Source organism: Rhincodon typus, chromosome 10 (assembly GCF_021869965.1).
Source record: "Rhincodon typus isolate 14 chromosome 10, sRhiTyp1.1, whole genome shotgun sequence".
Lineage (NCBI taxonomy): Eukaryota > Metazoa > Chordata > Chondrichthyes > Orectolobiformes > Rhincodontidae > Rhincodon > Rhincodon typus.
Genome location: NC_063341.1, coordinates 7,308,509 through 7,332,493, shown reverse-complemented (window position 1 = coordinate 7,332,493; position 23,985 = coordinate 7,308,509). Strand labels below are relative to the sequence as shown.

The following is a 23,985-nucleotide window of genomic DNA, read 5'->3' as shown; positions in this document are numbered from 1 at the left end:
AACATCGCACAAGTGACTTTGAATTCAAATACGTGCAGTACACGTCATACCAAAGTCAACAAGATTCCCAGTTACTACATTAAGACATACTTTTCATTAAAACTTTCCACAGTCCCTGAGAATTTACTTCCTTCTTCTCATACCAAATATTAACTTCTGACTACAACGTTATCACCTGTTTATCAACCAGGAATTTGAGAGGGCATCAGGAGACCAGGGATCAGGGGTTCCTCTGTCATTGTTGGAAATTTTCATGGGATCCTGAAATAAAGGTAGAAACTAATTGGCGCACAAAGTAACTCACAACAAGCTGCCACCCTGCGGAGTGATTGGAAGCTCAGTCACAATTTCCAATATCAGTCGGTCAGACTCCTCAATCTGTAAGAAGCAGCCGGATAGCAGGTCGGGGCAGTGAGCGTAAAGTGATCAGCCTGGTTCATCAAAAGGATAAAACACCATTGGAAGGGACAAACATTCTTCGAAATGGATGAATATCTAGGGGAACTGCCGCAATCCTTTTCGAAAGGTATTTACCAACAAAATCTCTCCATGTCTAAACATCAAATCTGAGGTCTAAAGAAGGGACATTGACATAAGTCTCATTCTGCACTTGGTCCCACATGCAGATGCCCTCAATCCTAATCATCGACCCCTTTGTTAAAGGAATGATTCACATTTAGATGATTTTCCCAAGAGGTGACACCTCAGTAACATTGAAGAGCAAAGAAGATTTGAAATAACAAATGTTTCTGCCTCCATAACTGTGATAGTAAATTAAGATCAAGAAATGGATAGCTAGGTACTTAGACTCAGATGTTTACAAAACAGAAGGAAGCCACTCAGCTTATCATGTCTAAAGATTTACAAGGGTATTGCCAGGGTTAGAGGAATTGAGTTATAAGGAGAGGCTGCACAGGCTGGGACTTTTTTCGCTGGAGCATTGGAGGCTGAGGGGTGACCTTATAGAGCTTTATAAAACCATAAGGGGCATGGATAGGGTGATTGGCAAGGACATTTTGCCAGATCAGGGAGTCCAAAACGAGAGGGCATTGGTTCAAGGTGAGAGGGGAAAGATTTAAAAGGGCCTAAGGAGCAACATTTTCATGCAGAGGGTGGTGCATGTATGAAATGAGCTGCGAGAGGAAGTGGTGGAGGCGGATACAATTCCAACATTCAAAAGGCATTTGGACAGGTGCATGAATAGGAAGGGTTTTCAGTGATATGGACCAAATGCTGGCAAATGGGACTAGATTAATTTAGGATAGCTGGTCAGCATGGAGTTGGACTGAAGGGGCTGTTTCTGTGCTGTACAACTCTATGACTCTATCAATTCAACGTAAAAACAAATTGCAATGTACTAGTCATACTGAATATAATATTTTTGTCACTTAATTACTCCATTTCCCACACCATCACAACCTTTCCATTTTTTCCTTTTCCCAAAACTGTATGTTGCAGCTCGTTACTTTTCAAACCTGATGAGACATCAGCAACCTGAAACTTAAAGACCATTTCTCTTTCCACAATTATTACCTCACCAGTTGCCCTGCTATGGGAAGGATGTTATTAAACTGGAGAGGATGCAGAAAAAATTTACAAGGATGTTATCGAGACTGGAGGGCTTGAGGTAAAAGGAGAGCCTGGATAGGCTGGAACATTTTTTCCCTGGAGCGTTGGAGGCTGAGGGGTGACGTTATAGAGTTTTATAAAATCATGAGGGGCACAGAGAGGGTGAATAGTCAAGGTCTTTTCACTGGGGTAAGGCAGTCAAAAACTAGAGGGCATAGATTCAAGGTGAGAGGGAAAGATTTAAAAGGGACCTCAGGGACAACTTTTCATGCAGAGGGTGGTACATGTACAGAACGAGGCGCCAAAGAAAGTGGTAGAAATGGCTAAAATTACAACAGTTAAAAGACATTTGGACAGGTACATAGATGGTAAAGGTTTAGAGGGATATGGGCCAAAAGCAGGCAAATGGGACAAGTTCAGTTTAGACAACATTGTCGGCATGGAAGGGTTGGGCCGAAGAGTCTGTTTCCATGCTGTATAACTCTATGACTCTATAACTTTCAGCCCCGCCAGCCTCTTCTGCCATTCAATTAGATCACCGTTAATCCGTTTCTAATTCCTTCTAAACATCCTGGTTACATATCCCTTGACACCTTTCCCGGAAATAAATCTGATCGGTCTCAATTTTGCAATTTTCAATGGATCCAGCTTTAATGTTTTGGGAAGAAAGTTCTGAAGATTTATGCTCCTTTATCCAATTTCAGGTATCACACCTCAAAGAAGCCATTCTAACCCACAAGATTAAAATTGTGCCCTTTACATTGGAATCCAGCAGCAGAGGAAATAAATTTACCCTATCAAACCCTCTAGTCTCTTCAGTGAAAGAGTATTTAAGAGAATACAAAGCAAGCTTTAGAGTCAGGGTTATACAGCACGGAAACAGACCCTTCAGTCCATGCCAAACGTAGTCCCAAACTAAACTAGTCCCACCCACCTGCTCCTAGCCCATATCCCTCCAAACCATTCCTATCCATGTACTTATCCAAATGTCTTTTAAAAGTTGTAATCATACCCGCATCCACCACTTCCTTAGTAAGTTCATTCCACACATGAAGCACCCTGTGTAAAAAAAATCTGCCCCTCATGTCTTTTTATAAATCTCTCTCCTCTCACCTTAAAATGTGCCCCCTAGTCTTGAAATCCCCCATCCTAGGGAAAAGACAACTGCCATTAATGTCCCCATTTTTTAAGCACGTTAGCACCGGACTAACAATTTGGTGAATCTGTGCTGCTCTCCCTCCAAGGTCAATGTATCTTCCTGTGCTGTGGTGTGTGCAGATGAATGCAGTCCTCCAGATGCGGTCTAACTAGAGCTTTTCACAACCGGAGCTCAAATTTCCACCCTGCCAGCATTCACTTGGCAGATAAACCAAGTGGAGAGCTTGCTCCATCTTTTTTTCTTCTTCATGAGCAATCTGGCAGTAACTAGAACACAGCAGCACTTATGCCAAGGCTGTTGTCTCACCTGTGCCACCTTCAAAAACAGAAAGGCTGGAAGAGGAAATGGCTCTCCAGAGGGAACTTTAGTCTGGATAAGTTATTCTGAATGCTGAAGCTGTGTAACTCAAATTGCATTCCAATTTTTCATTGTTCCACTTCGACTGACATGATCCGGTTTCCTCCTTCTCTGTTTTGAAGCGAGGGATGTGAGCATTTCAATTGGAACACTTGTCTATTTCAGGCACTCACGGGTCAGGGAGAGCACAGCCAGCTACAGTATCAATTCCCTTCGCCATGCCCAGAACCGCATCTCCGACCTCAGGAAAACATTCCGGCCTCGCAAGCGATTGTTTTACTGAGCCCTCTCTCACTGTAGCCTGAGTGAAAATGACAAGCTGATTGAAGATGATGTCCATGCTCTGGGGCCCTCTGGCAACTCAGCATGAGCCTGAGATTGGCTAGAGGCCACTTGAGTGATGCTTTAAAAGGCTGTCTGGGGTGAGGAAAGGCAGACTCAAACCCACTCCCCATCTGCCTCCCTCCCCCACCCAATGTACAGGCACTGTGCCAAACCCACTGGGTCAACTGCTTCCAAAGATTTACACTTCTACTTGCACACCTCGCGCTAGCAAACTCTTGCGCCAGTCGTCGAGGATCGAGCACCAAATGAGAAGTGTTTCTGTGCTGTGAGCTCATGAAGAAGGAAGTGGAGCGAGACTGTACCTATTTCTTGCAGGCTCTAAGCACCCAAGGGAGCCAATCGAGATTTCAATCACAGCAACCTGGTTTGGAACCGGACGAGGGTCTCAACCTGGATGGACAGTGTTCAATCAAATTGCATGTTTAGGCCCTCAGCCTAAGCCAATACCCTTCAAGTTAGAGCAGTGGAGACATTTCTGGACATCTTCACCATTCAATTGGAAAGATGAATCCATTTTGCTGAGTCCTGGTTCTGGCCTAACTGCAGAGATTCTGTTTATAACAACTCCACTTTGGCCAACTCTTAGCTAAAGTTGAGGAAAGTGGGGACATTTTTATATACCAATGTAGCAATGCAGCGACTCAAGGTCAAAGTGGTCATGACTAACAAACAAGCAAATGGGCATCCCCAGTGCATGTTTGTCTCATCTAATGGCCACCAACACCAGCCCAAACCCCTCCACGATCTCATTGGTCACACTGACAGTCTGATATCCAGAGCAGCATGGGGAATAAATAGCACCCATCATATACAGAGTAGTCTTACATGGAATAAAAGTCTTCCTGGTGCCAGGGTAACAGACGCCCAGAAAGGATATTGGTGAGGGAGGAGGAGGAAGAGGATCCAGTTGCATTGATTTATTTTGTGACCACAACATTGGTAAGATTACAAAGCAGAAATCAGGCAAGCAGTTCCACAAGCCTGATCAGATAGAGGTAGACTGACACCCAAAAAGCCAAAAGAACTGACTCTAAGATTTCAGATTCAGTTTTAGAAGGCCTGTATCGTTAGCACCTTCATTCATGGTTGTAAAAAAAAGGCAACTTACTGCTACCAGGAAAGGAAGCTCAATAACATTCACCTTCACTATTTGCATATTCCATACCAAACATTGTAATGCTCTATAATAGACTGAGATATGGAGCACACTGCAGGTCAGTACGAGATATGTACAACAAAATTTACAGCAATATATGGTGCAGGTTTAAACTCCAAACTATGAGCATCAAGTATCTAATGCGCGAAAAACTTAGTCAGGTGCCTACTACAACAGGATAGGATGCAGATATATATTGCAAACCACACAAAAACAAGTTGAGACCAACAGTACCGTTACATGACTATATACCAGCCAGTATGTGAATATAAATCTGCACAATAACAGGACTGGAATACACACTAGTCTGTGACAGTATTGTGATATACACCAGTCCTGTCTCAGTATTGGAATACATCTCAGTCTCGTCTCAGTATTGGAATAAACGCCGGTCTTGTCTCAATCCTGGAATACACACAAGTCTGTGTCAGTTTTGGAATATTCACCATTACTCTATTCTTATGGAATATATGCAGTCCTGTCTCAGTATTGGAACGTACAGCAGTAACATATTGACTGGTGAATTTCTCAGCCACCGTTAATTTTTTATCTCTGTAATGCCATTGTCTCCCAGGAAACCACATCTCTCACTGGCAACTCCCAATCACAGTTCACATTCACTCTCTGACCGCTGGAATTCACCTCATTACTTCAGTCTCTCCGAAAATCCTCCCATTTTACTCTGTCACATGCATTGTAACAGACTTTTATATCTTTACAAACTAGCTGTCCCTTTATGTATTTTGCCACACCATAGGATTCTTATACATAAGCTGCAGCTTGACTTCCTTCTTCATTTAGTCCTGCAGATTAGGCTCAAGAGGTTTCTAAAAAAAAAAATAAGTACATAACTATTCCTTGCCAGCAACCATGATATCATCCAGCAGAAAATCTAGCCAAGGACCATTCTAATGCTGCTGCACTGTCAGAGTAACTGACAGTAGCATCATTGATCAAACTGACTGTCTCAAGTGCTGCCATCACAAACAAAGCCTATCCAAAATAACCCTGCACTTCACAGGGCCCCTTCCCTTGTAACCATGATTTGATGGTACCTCACAGATTAGATTATCTGATGCTGTAACAACCAACAGTGGAACACTCGGTTCTCAAAATTAGCGCAAAAGCCATTATGGCATTGGTTTCATGAGCTGGAGAACTTGTACCCTGCCAGGCCAACAAGTTAAGTCAAAGCAGAAATTAAGGAAAAACATCTTTGCCTGTGATAAAAACATTCTTGAAAAGAAAATCTATTCTCTTTCCAGATTGCATTGCACTCAATTAGAACACCACAATTCTATCAGAGTGCAGGGCAGGAGAAGACACTCTCATGGGACACACTTCTATTTACCAAGATCATGATGTGTGAACTTGGATTCAGTGTTGTGTAGTGTAACAGCGTGCTGGCTTGCACCTTTGCAGGTTTTAATGTAGTGGCACCTTCTCAGCTGCCTTCTGGCAATCTGACCCAGCACAATGAAACCCAGTATATGTCTGGAGAGGGCAGCCTTGGAGATGTCAGCCAGATGTCAGCCTGCCAGGGTACATGCATCCATATCGCCCAGGCCTCTGCTCCAGTCACCAACTGGGCTGCTGAGGGGGAAGGGACATGAAGCACTTTCAGTGGGCAGGACCAGGTACTGTCAAGCTGTGGTCACTAAGATGCTCTTGCCCGTCTAGTACTCATTTTAACAAGCCTCATGGCATTTGTCTTCTGACCACTCAACACACAAACCGACCCAACACACAAACTCACCCCCTACCCTGCATTAATCATGGCTAACCCACCGAGCCTGCACATCCCTGGATTTTACGCACAATTTAGCATGGCCAAACCACCTAAACTGCACATCTTGGATTGTAGGAGGAAACCGGAGCGCCCTGATGAAACCCAGGGAGAATGTGCAAACTCCACACAGACAGTCACCCAAGGCTGAAACTGAACTCAGGTCCCAGGCACTGTGAGATAGCAGTGTTAGCCACTCAGCTACCATGCCACCTGGTTACATTCAACTACACAATTCTTTAAACCATTAACAGCTTAATGTCAGTATTTGACAACACATTTCTTAAAAAGGATGGCCATTTGGTACACCTTATCTCAGCAAAGATAAGTCTTAGACCTCCTTTTACAGCGGCTTCCAAAATGAATTTTCCTGTACTGACCTACTTAGAAGTCCATTGCACGTATTGTTTTCCCCATGTGAAATGTTCTCGCATAGCAGGCATCAATTCTAGTCTCAATGTGACAAACTGTTGTTATTCTCAGAGTCAAAGTTGCATATCATATAACCACACAGAGTTTGTGTTTAATAAGCAAGATAATGCTAGTTGTGAATGTGCAAGATTTGTTGTGGTTTTGGGGTTAATTAGAGTAACTCTGTGCAGTTCTTGTTTATTGAGCAAGGCATGCATCATTCATTGCCTGGGATTGCTGTTTAACCAGAAGTATAAGGGTTACTCATAAAGTCCCTGTCCCCAGTTGCTGCTTATTCAGTCATGTAAGGGGCTAACCCAATTTTTGCTGGATCTGGTTAATTTGTGTAATTTCAGGATAAGGGTTAAGATACATTCTTGTAAAATTAAACTTCCAATGCTTCACATATTTCAACACAAACACAGAGTGCCATTTCAAGGAACTGTGATGTTTAATGCTGGGATTCGGTGCAGCATACAAGCTTAACAGTGTGACTGGATGGACTAGAGAGCTTACAGCACAAGGCCCTGCTCGGCTCGCTATTAGTGGCGGTAATTTTGGTCACGTTGAAAAGGCAGATTTCATCTTTGTAGTGGGGTAATGATAGAGGGAGAAAAATTGTCACCTTGTTACTTACTTGTGAGCTCCCATAAAAACCACAATCAAACTTAAACTGTCCCAGACTGTTTGTGGCTATACTGAGCAAGCACTCCAGCGCAGGTAGGGTCCGAAACACACACACACACACACACACACACACACACACACACACACACACACACACGGAGTTTCTATTCTGCAGCAGAGCACAAGGATGGACAGCCAGCGAATTTATGTAGCCAGGGTTATGATATGGAACTGAGGGATGGTGGACTACAGCGTGAAAAATGAACAGTTGACTTTCCCCAGTTGCCCCTTGCAGGCTGTTCCAACATCACACACCCGCTGCTCATTCCCACCCACACCCCTCTGCCCGCAGAATGACAAAGCGTCTGGTGAACGTCATGGCCGAGTGCTGGTTTGGACAAACACAGAACAAACATAGAACTGTACAGTACAGGCACAGGCACAGGCCCTTCGGCCCATGATGTCATGCCCTTGGTCCATATCCCTCCATTCCTTGCATATTCAAGTACTTACCTAAAAGTCCCTTAAACGCTCCTATCGTATCCACCTTCACCACCACCCCTGGCAGCGTGTTCCAGACTCCTACTCCTCTGTGTAAAAAACTTACCCCTGACATCTCCTTTGAGAGTTCCCCCCTCACCTTTAACGCATACTTCGCTCCCCCCCACCCCCCACCCTTGTATTAGACATTTCAACACTGACTGTCATCCCTATTTATGCATCTCATAGTTTTGCAGACTTCTCCCCTCAGTCTCCCCCACTCCAGAGAAAACAGACTTTGTCTAGCCTCTCCTTATAGCTCATGCCCTCTAATCCAGGCAGCATCCTGGAAGATTGCTGAATTTGGCCTTTGGACCCCTCAGGTTAAAGTCAGCTGGGGCTCTGGATCACTAGTCCCACTTGGAGACTCCTTCATTTGCAAATGCAAGTGACTAGCACTGAATCTGGCTGAATCATGTTAAAAATTGCCCATAGTGTTCAGGGATGTGCAGGCTGGGTGGATTACCCATGGGGAATGCAGTGATAGGATGAAGGGGTGGTTCTGGGTGGGATGCTCTTCAGAGGGTCAGTGTGGACTCGATGGGCCAAAAGGCCTGCTTCCACACTCTAGGGATCCTATGAATACCTGCCGAGTCTGAAACGGTAAAGAGAAAGCTATCAACTGCCAAAACAGGAAACTGGGAAACTGTGGGTGCAAGAATCAGTCAAAAAAAAGGAATATTGTTGTTTCTGGGAGGGGGATGTGGAGGGAGCCTCAACCGTGAGGTGAGCATTAATTCCATAATCGTGACCACATCATCCAGCCGAGAGGAAAAGGGCAAGCATTGTGCCGTCACATCATAAAACAAGTGACGAAGTTGTTCCGAATGACTATTCATGTGGCACATTGCTGCTTTAAATCCACATTGCTGGAGTGTTGGCAGATCTTAAACACAGTCTCTGGCAACTGTGCCTCACCTCCCTTGCTCCGTGACTCAATTAACAGTGCTGGAAGTGGTATTCCCAGACACACTGCACTGCCAACACCAAGTGATTTTGAAATGTCTGCTCATTTCTGTACCCCTCATTCCACTGCCAGCCTCTGGGAATTCCCAGATGCTGATGTGCTGGTGTAACTCAGCAGGTCTGGCCACATCTGTTGACAGACGAACAGGGCTGAGGTTGTGGAGTCCAATACCATTCTCCTTTGTGACAATTTTTAACTTCACCTCCCCAGCATTGGCCGCACTTTCTTTTCACCTTACCTACCCACAACACTGTACTTTGGCAGCAGACCTTGCTGTTCCGCGCTACAGGGTTTGAGCATTGGGCAAACTCTCCCCTTTTCCCTGCCTCTGAGCAGGTGACAAAAAGTCACCGGCAAGGAATTTCAGTGGCAAACTCAAATCAACGGTGAACGTCTGGCTTTTTTGGTGGGAGCGAAGGGGAGAGAAATAATTTAGTTGCAGTCTTCAGCAAAATTTTTTTCAAATTCATTCACAGGATGTGGGCATCGCTGGCCATTCATTGTCCATCCCTAATTGCACAGAGGGCAGTTGAAAGTCAACTACACTGCTGTGGGTCTGGAGTCACACGTAGGTCAGGCAAGGTAAAGATGGCTGTTGCCCTCCCTAAAGGACATTAGTGAACCAGATCAGTTCAAATGAGCCAAGTTGAAAATAAGCAATCTCAACAAAGAACCGAAACAGCATTCGACAACGACAAACATTGAGGAGCACGATCTTCTGACCAGGGTTGGGTGAGGGGTGGGAAGGTTGAAAGACTATCTGGTTTGCTAGCGATTGGCAGAAACCTATCTACAAGGTGCCATGTTTGATCTCTAGTGTGTTTGGAGTGAACTGACCTCAACCACAGTGACGATAGGACACCTACAACAGATTTCAACGCCACTAGGCTGAAGAGAGACCATCTCACATCCTGAATTTGGACTCTGGTTCCTGCTTGGAAACAGACCTGATAACGTGGTGACCAGCCAGCTAGTGGATAGAGTTTGGGTGAGGCTAAGCTGCCCTCACAACTGCACAAACCAATCAACATGTGAACAGTGGTCAACGTGACAAAGTAGCAGGGTTTGATTGGTGGAAACTCCAACACACAGAACAATGAAACAACAGCTTCTGGCATACTGGATTGGCGTAGCAAACAAAATTTGGGAGAACAGAATACTGGAAAGCACTGTTGTCTTTTAAAGAGTGGCAGCCATGACGCGCTAAATTGCCCATTCTGCCTCCTAAGCCATCATCTTACAGGAACTTCCATGACTCAGCCCTGTTCCAGCTATTGAGACACCATGCAAAAGAATGAAAAATGACTGCCTGGCACATTGGCGAGGAGTCCGTAAAGACAACACCAAGTAACGATGGTTAAGCACTTTTAAGGCCCTTGTGAAGATTTGTAGCTCAGGTTGTGGATGAAGTTATTGGCTTGCTCGCCGAGCTGGCTGGTTATTGTACACACATTTCATCACCATGCTAGGTAACATCATCAGCGCGGCCTCCGATGAAACTATGTTGTTCTACTCCACTTGGAATTTATATGATCTGTAGTACAACATCACTTCTTCGGAGGCTGCGCTGATGATGTTACCTAGCATGGTGATGAAACGTCCGGAACGATAACCAGTCAGCTCAACGAGCAAGTAAAAACCTCATGGTTAGGCACTGCTGAGCTTGGGGCTTAATTGTCAATCGATTACAGGAAGCGGTTACAAAGGAACACATGGAGAATCCACAATTTTGGGGTCGGTTAAGAATTATGCCAGTGATAACTCTTTTAGAGTGCAGCTTCCCTTTTCAGGTGAGATCAGTGTAGAATGCTCAGCCCCAGGGTCCCCTGAGTGACCACTGATGAGGGGATGGAGATGGGATTTATTTACCAGCACCCTCCTTCCAATTTGAGCTGCCGGGATTAACAAACCAAAACACCAGACTCTTCCGAAACCACAAGTTCCCAAGTGAGGAACTCAGGGCACACAAAGGAAATTAGCAGTAAAAATATATTTTGACAAACAGGGCAAACGAAACATTTCATCACCTGCACAAACACAGTTTTCTCAAACCTCCTTCCAATCTGCAGCATACTTAATTGCTTCTGTATTTGGAGGGCTGTCAAGTGGAGATCTGCACAAGGACGTTTAAATCCCCAGTTTATTGCTCATATGTTTTGGTTGTAGCGCAGTTGTACTTGGCAAGAGATAAAATGTTTAGAATTTTGAAAACTATTAAAGGCTTGTTTGCATAACCTCTCCTCCAAAGTAAATCACTTACCACTGTGTAAAGGCTCCATCCTGGTCTGAATAGATCAGGTATGTCCGTGCATGTGTATGTTGGAAAAGGCTATGTGTGTCTCATTGGCAAGGCCTTGTACTGTAACAGAGCAAGTGGCCGATCCGTATTTACTAGTGTCTGCACATTTTTAGATCAATGTTGAGCCTGCACTCTAGATGTAAATGATGAATTTAAAATGGCTTACTCTTTAAGTCTACTCCTTTGCTACTTGCTCTATGCCTAAGAGGCACTGGTTTACGAGTGCAAAAATCCCCATTCCTTTATTCAAACCATGCAGATATCCAGATACTGCTTCGCCTTTCAGTCCCTGTGTTTGCTCAGATATGGAGGAAGAATCTGAACTTGACTCAGCTCCTAGTGAAGTTCAATAATTTCCAAAGATATTCTAAAGTTACGAGCGCTTGCATGTGCGTGTCTCTGGAACAAGCACGATTCATTTCCAAAATGGAAATCATTATGTTTGAGTCATGCTGAGTGTACTGTTAATGTATGTTGTGTGTGCAAATGGTTATACATATAATTGACTCATCATCAAGTTCAGTGCAATAGTAGTGACTGCCTCAGCAGCAGACAGTGTAATGTCACAGGCCACAAACACGATAATCAGAGGTTTGAGGGGTATGCTTTAGCAAGAGAGACAGTGGTAACATTTGCATGGCTGCGTCAGTAGGTGGACTGAATGTGCAGACCCTTAACTGGGTCAGGAACATAGGGTGTCTAACTGACAAAATGTCAGGAGGAACTGGGCCAAGGAATTTTAATGCTTACTACCTCAGACACATGAATTTTTTTTGAAAGTCCTCCGCCAAATCACACATCTTAAAAATTGAATCTTTAAGTAATTAGGTAGGGGCAGTGCAACAGCAAGGAAAGGAAAGGGTGGAGAATAAGGGAGGGACTAGAGTCATAGTTTCATCGAGATGTGTAGCACAGAAAAAGACCCTTCAGTCCATATTGTTCATGTTGACCAGATATCCTAAACTAATCTGGTCCTATTTGCCAGCATTTGGCCCATATCCCTCTTAAACCCCTCCTATTCATATACCCATCCAGATGCCTTTTAAATGCTGTTCTTGTACCATCCTCCACCACTTCCTCTGGCAGCTCATTCTATACACACACCACCCTCTGCAGTAAAAAGTTGCCCCTTAGGCCCTTTTAAATCTTACCCCTCTCACCTTGAACCTATGCCCTCTAGCTTTGGACTCCTTTACCCTGGGGACTAAATCAAAGTGGAATCAGGACATACATGATGTTTTATTTTTATATGATATTCCCAATAGGGATGAATCATTCTCCACCTCATTACAATTAGTCCTATAATCATCAACACATTTCATCACCAGTAACAGCTCTCTTCAAGAATCAACTGACTGATATTAATGAGGGCACCTTCAATTACTTATCAAATTGTTGCAAAGTCTTATTCTACTTTAATTGAGCTCATTTCATGTCACTAAGAGACTCCCCATTTTCTATTAGTCACCTTACTTTGACATTTTAAACCTACTAAACACCCAGCTCATGTCTTTCTGTTGGCAGTGATTTGAAAAATAACCTTCCTTTGGACACTCAGTACCATCCTGCATTCTGGTTGATCGTTTGTGACGGCCAAGTGGCAGAAGAAACCATTTCACCAGCAATAGCAACAAGCATCTACCTGACAATGTGGAAAACTGTCCAGGTTTATCCTGTGCACAAAAAGCAGGAGAAATCCAACATGACCAATTACCGTGCCATCAGTCTACTTCTCAATCATCAAAGTACCAACAGGTGCTACAACACAAACACATACAGAGACAGAGAGAGAGACAGAGAGCGAGAGAGAGAGACAGAGAGAGAGATGGGCAAACGAAGAGATTGCTGATAAGCTGAGACAGAGATAATAACTAGGTGGGGTGGTAATGAGAAGTGTAAATGTTTGAAAATGGGTTGCTGAACTGGAAGCAGTCCTTACTCAACAGGACCTATGGGTGGACGGGAATGGAACTTGCTCATTCAATAACCTGCTCAGTGACGCCCAGTTTGGGTTCAGCCAGGATCATTCAGCTCCTGACCTCATTACAGCCTTGGTTCAAACATGGACAAAAGAACAGAATTCCAGAGGTGAGGTGACAGCGACTGCACATGGCATGAAGGAATCCTCACAAAGCTAAAGTCAATAGGAATTGAGGAGAACTTTTTGCTGGTTGGAATTGTGTCTAGCATAAAGGAAGAGGGTGGTAGTTGTTGGAGGTCAGTCATCCAGAACATTCCTCAGGGTGGTGTCCTCAGCCCAACCAACTTCAGCTGCTTCAGCAATGACCTTCCCTCCTTCATAAGGTCAGAAGTGGGATGTTTGCTGATGATTGCATAATGTTCAGCACCATTCTTGACTCCTCGTATACTGAAGCAGTCCATGTTCAAATGCAACAAGATCTGGAAAATATCGAAGCTTGGGCAGCTACCCGTGTTACACAAGTGGCAAAGAATGACCAACGCCAATAAACGAATGAGTCTAACTATTGCCCATGACATTTAATGGCATTACCATCACTGAATCCTCCACTATCAACATCCTAGAGATTATCATTGACTAGAAGCTGAAATAGACCAGCCAAGTAAATACTGTGATTACAAGAGCAGGTCAGAGGCTAGAAATACTGTAGCGAGGAACTCACCTCCTGACTCCCCAAAACCTGTCCACCGTCTACAAGGCAGAAGTCAGGAGTGTGATGGAACATTCCTCACTTGGCTAGAAGGGGACAGCTCCAATAATACTCAAGAAGCTTGACACCATCCCCAAAACCACAACAGTTGTGTCTCAGAGATTTCGGGAATGGAGAGCAGAAAAGAAACGCAGGCTTCTTCCTTCCGATAACTGAAAACTGAGCATCCTCTGATCACTACAGGTCATATCAGAATCAGCACAAGGTCAGTTTGACTTAAAATCCCAACGTGATCACTTTAGCTCCAATGCTCAATGTCTAGGCTGACACATGAAGGACTAGAGGATGACCAGCTTCTGTAGAAACCAACGCTGGCACAAGACATAATTTTCGACGGAGAACAAAAACAACTTGCATTTACATATCACCTTTAACTTAGCAAAGCCTCGCAAGGCATTTCAACAGGAACGTTATCAAATAAAAATCGTTTGACAGCAGCATACCCAGGAAGATATTAACGTGGATGGCCAAAAGCTTAGACGTAGATTTTCAAGAGAATCCAAGAGGTGACAGTGAGAAGGAGAGATTTAGGGAGGGAATACCAGAGCACAAGATGCAAGTAACTCAAGGCATGGCCACAAATGGAGTGAAGAAATATGGGCATCCCTAGGGGTCAGAATCAGAGATTGTATAGATGTGGAACGTTATACAGATAGGGAGCAGTGAGGCCATAAGTAAATTTAAAGGTCACTTTGAAAGTGCAGAATTTGAACGTATTCTCCACTGGTGGCATTTTAATAGCCCTATCAGTCTGCGATACTGTGGAGACAAACTTCTCCTTGGATTCTTTGAATGATAAATGTGGGACATGGTGATGCTGTGGTAAGATCACTGGGCTGTTAATCCCAAGGTTAATGCTCACAAATCTCACCATGGCAGCCCCCCAGAGATAATCTCAGAAACGGTGACCATCAAACTATCAGCTCCATATCCTTTAGGGAAGCCCTTATCTGATTTAGTCTATGTGTGACTCCAGATTTACAGCAACCTGATTGATTCTTAACTGCCCTCTGAAGTGGCTGAAGCAGTCTCTCCAATCACAGGCAATTAGGGATAGGCAATGAATGCCAGTTTTGCCAGAAATTCCTGCATCCCATGAAAGAATAAGCAAAAAAGATGTGCATCTGTATCCCACGTAAATCTTGTGTCATGGAGGTAAGCTCTGGAATTCTATGTTGATGTTGATTCTCCACACAAGCTGGACCATACTAGTTCAATATTGAAATGGTTTCTGTCTTTGGTTTCTTGACTCTGCTGAATTACTGCTCCTTAGTTTTAGTGTTAGTATGTCTCAGCCACAAAAGATACAGGGAATTGCTTGTGTTTCCTTCAATGTTTTGCCCCAACTCATCTATTCTTCTAAAGCAACTAATTGTAGGATGGCTCCCCTGGTGGACCAATTTGTAAACGCAATCTCAGGTCCAGTACTAAGGATAATAGATGTGCACAGAATCCTATTCCATTCAGGAGCCGACATTAGCTGGGGGGGCGGGGGGAAGGAAGAGAACTGAACGGGTTGGACCGAAGAGTCTGTTTCTGTGCTGCATGACTCTATGACTCAAAAATGATAAGAATTTGGTGCGGCATGAGAGCTTGGTAAGGGTGTACTGTACAAGGAGAATAAGAATAGACCCATTTATGTAATCGGACTACTGTGTTGCTTTCCAGGAAGGATTTCAGCAGAAATGCAACATATCGAGAATTCATCTCATCAACTAATTTAGCCTTAAAGTCCTCTTGGTCTTTCAGCAGAGAAAGAATGAAAGTGGCCACTTTAAGCCACCTTCCACCATTGATGTTCCACCAGTCTCCTGGAATTATAGAGGAAGATGGGGACAGTCCCATAAAATGTCAAAGCTTACATATCTTTGGGAGACCCTAGCCAAATGGGGCACAACCCCATAGTTCTCCAGGAAAGGAAAGGGAGGAAATATGTGGGGGTTTGGATCATATTTTCAGGAGCTTTGATAAAACAAAAGACCTGGGCTTTCCACTTCCTACAGCTCCTAGGTGTGATTAAATATGACAACAGCAAAACAAACTCGCCCCCAAAAAGCAAAACCAATGCAAAAGACTGCAGATGTTCAAAAGCTGAAACAGCAACACAAACTAGTGGAAACGCTGAACTGGCCAGGCTGTCATGAGGGAAGAGATAAACAGAGATAATGTTACTGAGCACTGATCTCGCAGGTCAATGGTGAAAGGTCACCAGTCTGAAACATTATTTCTTTTAATCTCTCTACTGATGATGCCTGATCTACACAGCACTTCACGTAGTCATTAGTCCAACCACCAGTGGATGTGATACTGATTAAACTTTGCGTGCAAAAAGATTAACAACGTGATGATGGGGATAAAGAAATGATTTGGCACTACACTGTTAAGTTGGCAAACCAGTGTAGGTTCAACCTAGCGGCAACCTTAAAATCTGGTCCAACCTTAAAATCTGTGCTTATTTTTAACTTGTAACAAACAAATTGTCCCTGAGCCAGGCAACTGGGGAAAGCTGACAGGGAAATCAGTTCAGTCAGCCTGATCTCAAATTTACTATTTTGATCAGCTCAGGTGGTCACACCCTTCACCCCTGCGTCCGTAGGTCACAGATACAGTTCCTGCTACAGAGAGAGGCACAAAATCTAAGGGAGTACTCCTACACTGAAGGATCGCAGCTGTCACCTTCCTGGGGAGATGTGAGACCTCTCATGAAGAGCAGGGTGGTTCTCCCTGCTGCATTGATCAATAGTTATCCTTCAACCAACACTGTTTAAACAGACGACCTAGCAACTTATCATTTTGCTGTTTGTGGGCCATTGCTGTGTAACTGTGGGGTTTCCTACATTACAAGGTGAGAATTCAAAAGAAACTAATTGGTTGTTAAACCCATGGGACATTCTGATATGATAAAGTCACAATATCATTCAAGTTCTCTCTTTTCTTGAAAATAGCGTAGAAGACCTGAAGGCAATCAAAAGGATCTTTCCTTTCATTGAGCCCAATTTGAAACAATTCTGGATTGCTGGTAAAATGTTTATTGCTTCCTGTTTCTTAATAGCTCAGACAAAAAGATGGCCTTAACAAACAAAAGCTCCTGTTCATTTGTCGGAACTGACCACACACTTTGCTTTGACTGTCTTGTTCACTGCCAGAGGGCTTCGGGTGCAAGGACCGCAGCGTTTCTGAGCAAGAATGCGGTCCGTCTGCTTGATCACTTAATCAGCACCATGGCCAGCTCCAGTGACTTCAATGAAAAGTCAGTAAATAAAATCAGCTGGGACCCTGCCTTCAGAACTGTGCAAAATGCCAAGAATGCTCCAATTATTTTTTGGCAGGCGCAGCGATCTAGATAGCGAGGCTTTCAGCAGTGCAGCCATGTCACCGTGTCACGGTGTTGCAGATGCTTCTGTTTGGAAAAGACTTTGAACTGAAGCCCCATCCTCCCTTTGCTTCAAAGATCCACTGTTTCTATTTGGAAGGTGAGTGAAGGAGGAGCTTCCTGGTGGCCAATATCTACCCTTTAATTAATATTTCAGAGACAGATTAGTGAATCATTTCTATATTACTGAATGTGGGAACTTGCCCTGCACAAACTGACTACCGTGTTTCATGTATAAGCACAAATGGGTATAAGCACAAATGGTTCTGCTCCAGGATTCTACATTAAGCAAATCACCTGTTTTCTCTTGCATTTTAAATCTGGTTAAATTGACACAATGCCTTCAAAAGTTCTCTGCATTTTATTTGTATTTCTTTGCATAGCTGGGAGTATTATTATATCATCAAGCAGAAGGCATGTAGTTTTAAAATGGCCAATATTTATCATTGATTCTTCACCGACTCTCAATTGGACAGTTGTTCAAAAAAAAAGCAATATCTGTGTCGAGAGGTTATTTTACTCAGTACAGCTCAGAAATATTTGAACATAACGGTGAGTTATTATGACAAGTTATAACCACAGCCATGTCATATATCAAGATGCAATGAGTATAATGATGAAGTTATCACTTGTTGTGAGTTAACAGAGGAATGCAGGTCATGAAAGCAGGGGATCCTCCCTCATATAGTACCATTAAAGCACAACCTAAGTCACTAAAACAGGTGCCAGAAAAATGGGAACTCCAAATAATGCAACATTTTGTTAGTGAAACAGAAATAAAAATTGCTGGAAAATCTCAGCAGATCTGGCAGCATCTGTGGAATGAAAGCAGAGTTAATGTTTCGGGTCCAGTGACTTCTTCAGAACTTCAGAGTGACTGGACCCGAAACGTTAACTCTGATTTCTGTCCACGGATTCTGCCCGACCTGCTGAGCTTTTCCAGCAATTTCTACTTCCAGATTTCAGGCATCTGCAGTTCTTTTTTTTTACTTTATTAGTGCAGCGTTGAGTTCTGAGCTGGCAACAAGACTCAAACCCACATGTTTCAATGTCAACCAAAGTTAAAATCGCAATGTGATTGTGCCCGTCTCAAGAGCTGAGTTTGCTGCCTCCTCTGTCACAAAAATGGGCTTGAACCACCCTCAAATCATTCATCTTCAAAGGAAAACCATTTAATACAGCCCGAATCACAAGGCACATCGAGTTCAGAATCAGTCAATTAACATTTCTCAACGTGTTGACATTTTTCAACAACCACTGATAATAAGGGGTGACATTGTTAAAAAACTCAATTCCTTGGAACCGATTCAAATCCACCTTGCCCAATGGTCAGGAGAGGAGGGGATAGTGCTGGGTGGCGGGGGTGGAGAGTGGTCTCATTACAAATTAACCATTTGCCCTGGAATGAAGGCCAGGAGCAGACCCTTCCCAATTCCAAGCTCCTCAACTGAACAAAATGTCCTTCCAATGTCAGCTGAGCCTGTACCACAAACTCTCTCTCAGGGCCTTGACTACATCTGAAAGCCCCACCAGGGAAAGGTGTAAATATTCCCCACGACGAATAGGTAAAGGTGGGGTGGGGTGGGGTAGGGGTTGTGGGGAAGGATTAAGAAGCTGGACAAGACCTGGAATGATAGGTTTTTATTGGCCTTTCCATGTGGAGACTGCAGAAAGGGTTAAGGCCCACAAGGAAGGCCTGAGTCTCCATTGGTCATCCTCCCACTATCCTGATACTCTGCTTGGCCACTGACACTCAACAGGCAGCCCCCAGCAGCTGATCTCTGCAGCCATCCGTCATCTATAGAAGGGGAAAAGAGAGGATAGGGGAAACACCTCCAACCATTCCCATCAAATTACAGAAAGGAACGCCAGTGAAATGGAAAACAAGTCCCAACAATTAAAATACCGACAAAAACAAAAATAATTGTGACAGATAAATTCAAGTATGAAATTATAACGTACATAACTTAGCAATTCTGCTTTAACATTTTTCTAGTGGCAGTATTGGAGGTTTCACTCAAGGATACATGGCAGTTTCTTGCAAAAACCATTTTAATTGTTTTAGTTGGTTTGCAACAATCACTGATGATAAAGTGATGATACAAGGTGCTGCCCATGTTAAAACGGTTGTGTATCAACAGGTTGGAATAGTTGCTAGCTGTAACACAGGAGGTAGCAGCATCACCTCAGAGTTAGCATGTTCTGGGTTCAAGCTCCACACCAGAACACAACACAAATACCAGGCCTCACACTGCACTGCCAATCTGTGCACAGCAAGCTCTCACAAACAGCAATGGGCAAAGGAGGAGATAATCGGTTTCCCAGATGGGGCTCAGGGGCATCTGTCAGTCTGGATCCTGGCATAAATTCTCCTGCACTTCTTCACTGTGGTGCTGCAGGGCAATGGCCTGAGGGGGCAGACACGGCAGAGTCTGGATACAGTCCTCAAGATAGCCCATGGATGGTCCTTGAGACAGGTAAATACAGTGACCTACAAGATCAACTGTGATAGTCCACCAGACAGTCCAGGAGGAGTCATCAAGAGAGAAAATGAGAGACAGAAAGAAAGAAGGAAAGAAGGGAAGAGAGACGGAGGGAAAGAATGTGAGAGCGTGAGAGAGAATGAATGAGAGAATGAAAAGAGGGAGAATGAGAAAGAGAGAATGAGAGAAAATGAGAGAGAGAGAATGAGAGACAGCAAGAGAAAGAAAATGAGAGAGATTGAGGGAGAGAAAAAAAATGAGAAAGTGAGAGAGAATGAGAGAAGGAGAAAGAGAGAGTGAGACAGAGAGAGCACGCCATCTGGGGAGGTGGGGAGAAGGGCATGTTGCACTATTTGGGGACAAACATGGCACTATTCAGACAGAGTCTATGTCTCTGTAATATTAACCTCCTGACTGCACAGTTAGAATATTTTGATCATTCTGAGCTCTTCATTTCCTGCTCTTAACTAACGTTCTAAGCATCTGTTTTAAAGCTAATAAAAATAACACTTTGGAAGCTAAAAAAATAAATCCTTGGTTGATTCTCAACTCTGATTATACCAAAACATAAAACAACGCAGTGTAGGCAAACTCCATTGAGAAGATTTACTAGATAGTTAATCACACTGAGGCTCCGTCCGAATCAAAAGTGTCAGCTGTCTGAACACTTCACAGCTCAACACGTTAGAGAAAGGGCAGCTCTGTCCTTCCATAGCTAATGATATTGATGAGTCTCAAGACAGCTTGAGATTATTAGGACACTGTCCTTTCAAGAAGCAAGTTCAAATCCAGCACTGGCCAATTGACCGGAGCTCACTTCTTCTCTGATGCTGCATAAGAGCTTCTTCTCGATATGGGAGGCCACAAGAGTAGATGGTGTGAGAAATTCAAGTTTCACGTTGGTGTTTCTCTGAAAGGGACAACAAGTTTCAGCCCTCCTATGTTTAGAACAATTTGGACTTCATTTGGAAATGCTCATTGCAAAATATCTTGCAACTGCTAACACTGACAACTGTGGCATGTACAGTGTTACCGCAAAAACACTTCCCCAATTAAACAGCACAGTCATTAGGAACACCCTTCCTAATTGTAGTGCATGGTGTTTCCTACAGCAGTTCAAGGATACAGCTCTCTACCACATCCTCAAGAACAGCCAGAGAAGCCCACATCCCATGATTGAATATAAAACAAAAAACAAATTCCTACCTTTCTGGAGAGTCTGGGTCGAAACAAGTTTTCCTCACATCCGTAATTGTGGGGTCGCAGCAGTCGCCATCGTCAAAGTCATCCAGGATATTGTTACACTCCATGTTGCAGAACCCATCTCTCCTTTTCCAAACGTAGCACCTCCCCAGGAATCGGCAGTCCCCTCCATCGTACCCTGTCAAGGGGTGGTCGCACTCAGGGTCACAGTGATCGTTGCCAATCTTGCTCTTCTCACAGTTGACCAGGATGACTCGGTTCCGAAGGGTGGTGTTGAGGACCTCGGTGACGCTGAGCTCCCACGTGATGTTGTACCTGCCGAAGGCCCTGTTCAAGGCCTGGTGCTGGAGCTCAATCTGCTCCCTGGAGACCGTGGGATTGCGCCGCTGGTCATCATGAACATTGACCACTCGGTAGCGGATAACCTTCTTATCCCGGAGCGGCCAGTAACTGTTGTAGTTGCCAATGACGTCAATGTTGTCGCACACCGTCAGGCCACAAGCCGGAGGGTTCAGAGGAGACACCAGTTTAGGCTGTGGAAGGAGCATCAGCTCCCAGCTGGGGTAGTGATTGTCCTTATCCGGTATCCACTGGTCTTCCATTTTAGAGAAATCTGCCTCCAAGATCAAGGTGGGATCTCCCGCGGGAATACCTTGACGATAACTCTGCACCAGCTCTTCTTGAGACTTTGCAGTCTTCCACAAGGCAAAGCTAGCCAGGTAACCACGGAAACTATGCCCATCCTGGGAGCTATCCCCACCTATCAGCAATGTCCGGCAGGAGCTCATGAAAGAACTGTGCAGATCTCCCAGCTGGCCACTGGAGATGCCAACCCTGGCTCCGTTGACGTACAGCATCATCCACTGGCCATCGTAGGACACAGCCACACGGGTCCAGCCGTTGGCATGGTAACGCTGGTGGGCGAAAACCACAGTGGCGTTCCTCGCTCGATCTGTCCGGAGCGAGAAGAAGAAACGGGGATTCCTCCTTCCAGAATGTTCCACTGACTCAATGCCGACCATCCAGCCCTTCTCACTGAGTGAATAAGAGCAGTTATCAAAAAGTCCTGCAAGAAAAGACAAAACTCTCTTAGACAGAGATACAGCAGGCTGGATTAGCAAAGACAGCAGAATGTGTGGCCGACTGTCCAATCCTCTCCCACAGAAGAACTTGCATTTACATAGCACCTTTTGCAACGTGAGTGCTCCATGCACTGGCTTTAAATGAATTCTGCCCTGATCCAGAGTCCACATGACCAATAAGTCACAGAGTAAAAGGGCAAGCTACCTGTACACATGCATTTCCCCGAACATTTCTCAAAGTGTCTTACAGCGAGAAAGCCCTTCTAGGTCTACAATGGACAAAACGTGACAACTCATTTTGCACCACAGCATGTTCCCAAAGCAAATCTGTGCTTTACTGACTGTGAATGAGGGATAAACATTATGGAAGATGCTCTCCTTTGTGCAGCTGAGATGGCCGGTACCTCAGTTTGAAATGGCAGCACCTACGGCAGTGCAGCACTCTCTCGGTACTCCATGGCAGCACCAGCTGGGATTTTGTGACCATGTTTCTGAAGTGACATGAACCTAAAACCTGCTAACTCAGAAGCCAGGGTTCTACGACTAAGACACAGCCAACAACACAGGAATGTAACGCTGGAATTGAGAAACTTTTAGCCTAGATTCACAAAAGGACAATAGTTCCTTTGACCTTTCTAAATTCAAGTTGCAATTGGTGTTAGCAATTTGCAACATGCAATGAAAGGCTGGAAAAGCTCCAGGGAACAGGTATGCTCTAGTGACAACTATCGAATTCATTTGAGCTCTATCATTACAGGCCTTTCCAAAACACCAAAGAAGTAGACCTTTAAAGGGAGTCTTCAAAAGCTGAGCAAAGATTTTGCCTTTAAGGAAGCTTTTGAAAACCTCGTGTAACAGCAACTTCTCCACTGACGTTGCCCAGACCAAATACAGTTGTCATTCTTGTCATCTAAACTTTGGAAGGCTAGTAATGCTCCTAGGAAAGCACAGACGACAGCACCAAAATGATTTCTGGAATTGAAGTGGAAATAAGGAAGTTCATTTTTGGAAAAGTGCCTGAGGTGACACAAGTGAAGCCTTGAATTTAATGAAGAACTTTGATCCAAATTGCTTCCTGTGGTGATAGGTTTGAAGGTTAAGGGACAGGCGTTAAAGGAAACGTAATGATAGTGGGTAATGAAGAAAATGGGGCTAGGCCCTTGCATTTATCTATGAGAGAGGCTATGCAATGAATTAAAAACTGGGAAACCCATTGAAACAGAAAATGAGGAGGAATTCAAGATATAATGTCTGCAGAGAAGAGAGACTGAAGAATGTGAGAAGATGAGGGAGCATTAGATTAAATGCAGAAAATTAAAATCTAATTTGGGTCGATTGAGTCTCTTCTTTGAACAAGATTGAAAAGGACGGAGTCTGAATGTGAACTACTCCATCAAATTCCCCCAGGTATCTGTGCAATGATGCTGCTCAAGACAATGAATCAATTTGGCTCAGCTCTTTAAATCAGAAGATAGTGGATTTAAATCCTATTCTAGCATGTCTTTATATATGAAGTGTAAGGTATACATAGACACAGAGATATAATGATTAACACTGAAGTGTGGGAAGGGTACTGTTGTGTTTTGAGTAACCTTCAGTGAAAGCTCAATGTTGAGGAATTATTCCCTGCTGTTTGTGGAACCTTTTCAACAACAGAATTATTGTTCGTGATGACAAATGCAACCTGATGTACTGCACCATTTGAAAAGGTGCATTGTAAATCTGAGACATACGGACTCATTCATGTTATCTCAAACTTATTTTTGTTACAAGGTATTTCACCTCTGTGCACCTCATGGGAAGACTGCATTTGACTTCAGTTACGTGTGGAGACCAGAGAAACCAGTGCTGTTTATCTTTGAGCAATTGAGATTTTGCGGAGGTGTTGGAAATTGGTTTTGAGAGAGTAAAGAGAAACTGTTTTCACTGGTAGCAAGG

The 23,985-nt window shown here is 44.0% G+C and overlaps 1 protein-coding gene across 1 annotated transcript in view; it reads right to left on the bottom strand.

Moving 5' to 3' along the window:
• LOC109930284 (pappalysin-2) overlaps window positions 1–23,985 on the bottom strand; it is a 340,597-nt gene that overhangs the window by 275,230 nt on the left and 41,382 nt on the right. The window contains exon 2 of the mRNA XM_048602074.1: window positions 20,969–22,031. Coding sequence (XP_048458031.1) covers window positions 20,969–22,031 — 1,063 coding nt within the window. The remainder of the gene's footprint in view (window positions 1–20,968; window positions 22,032–23,985) is intronic.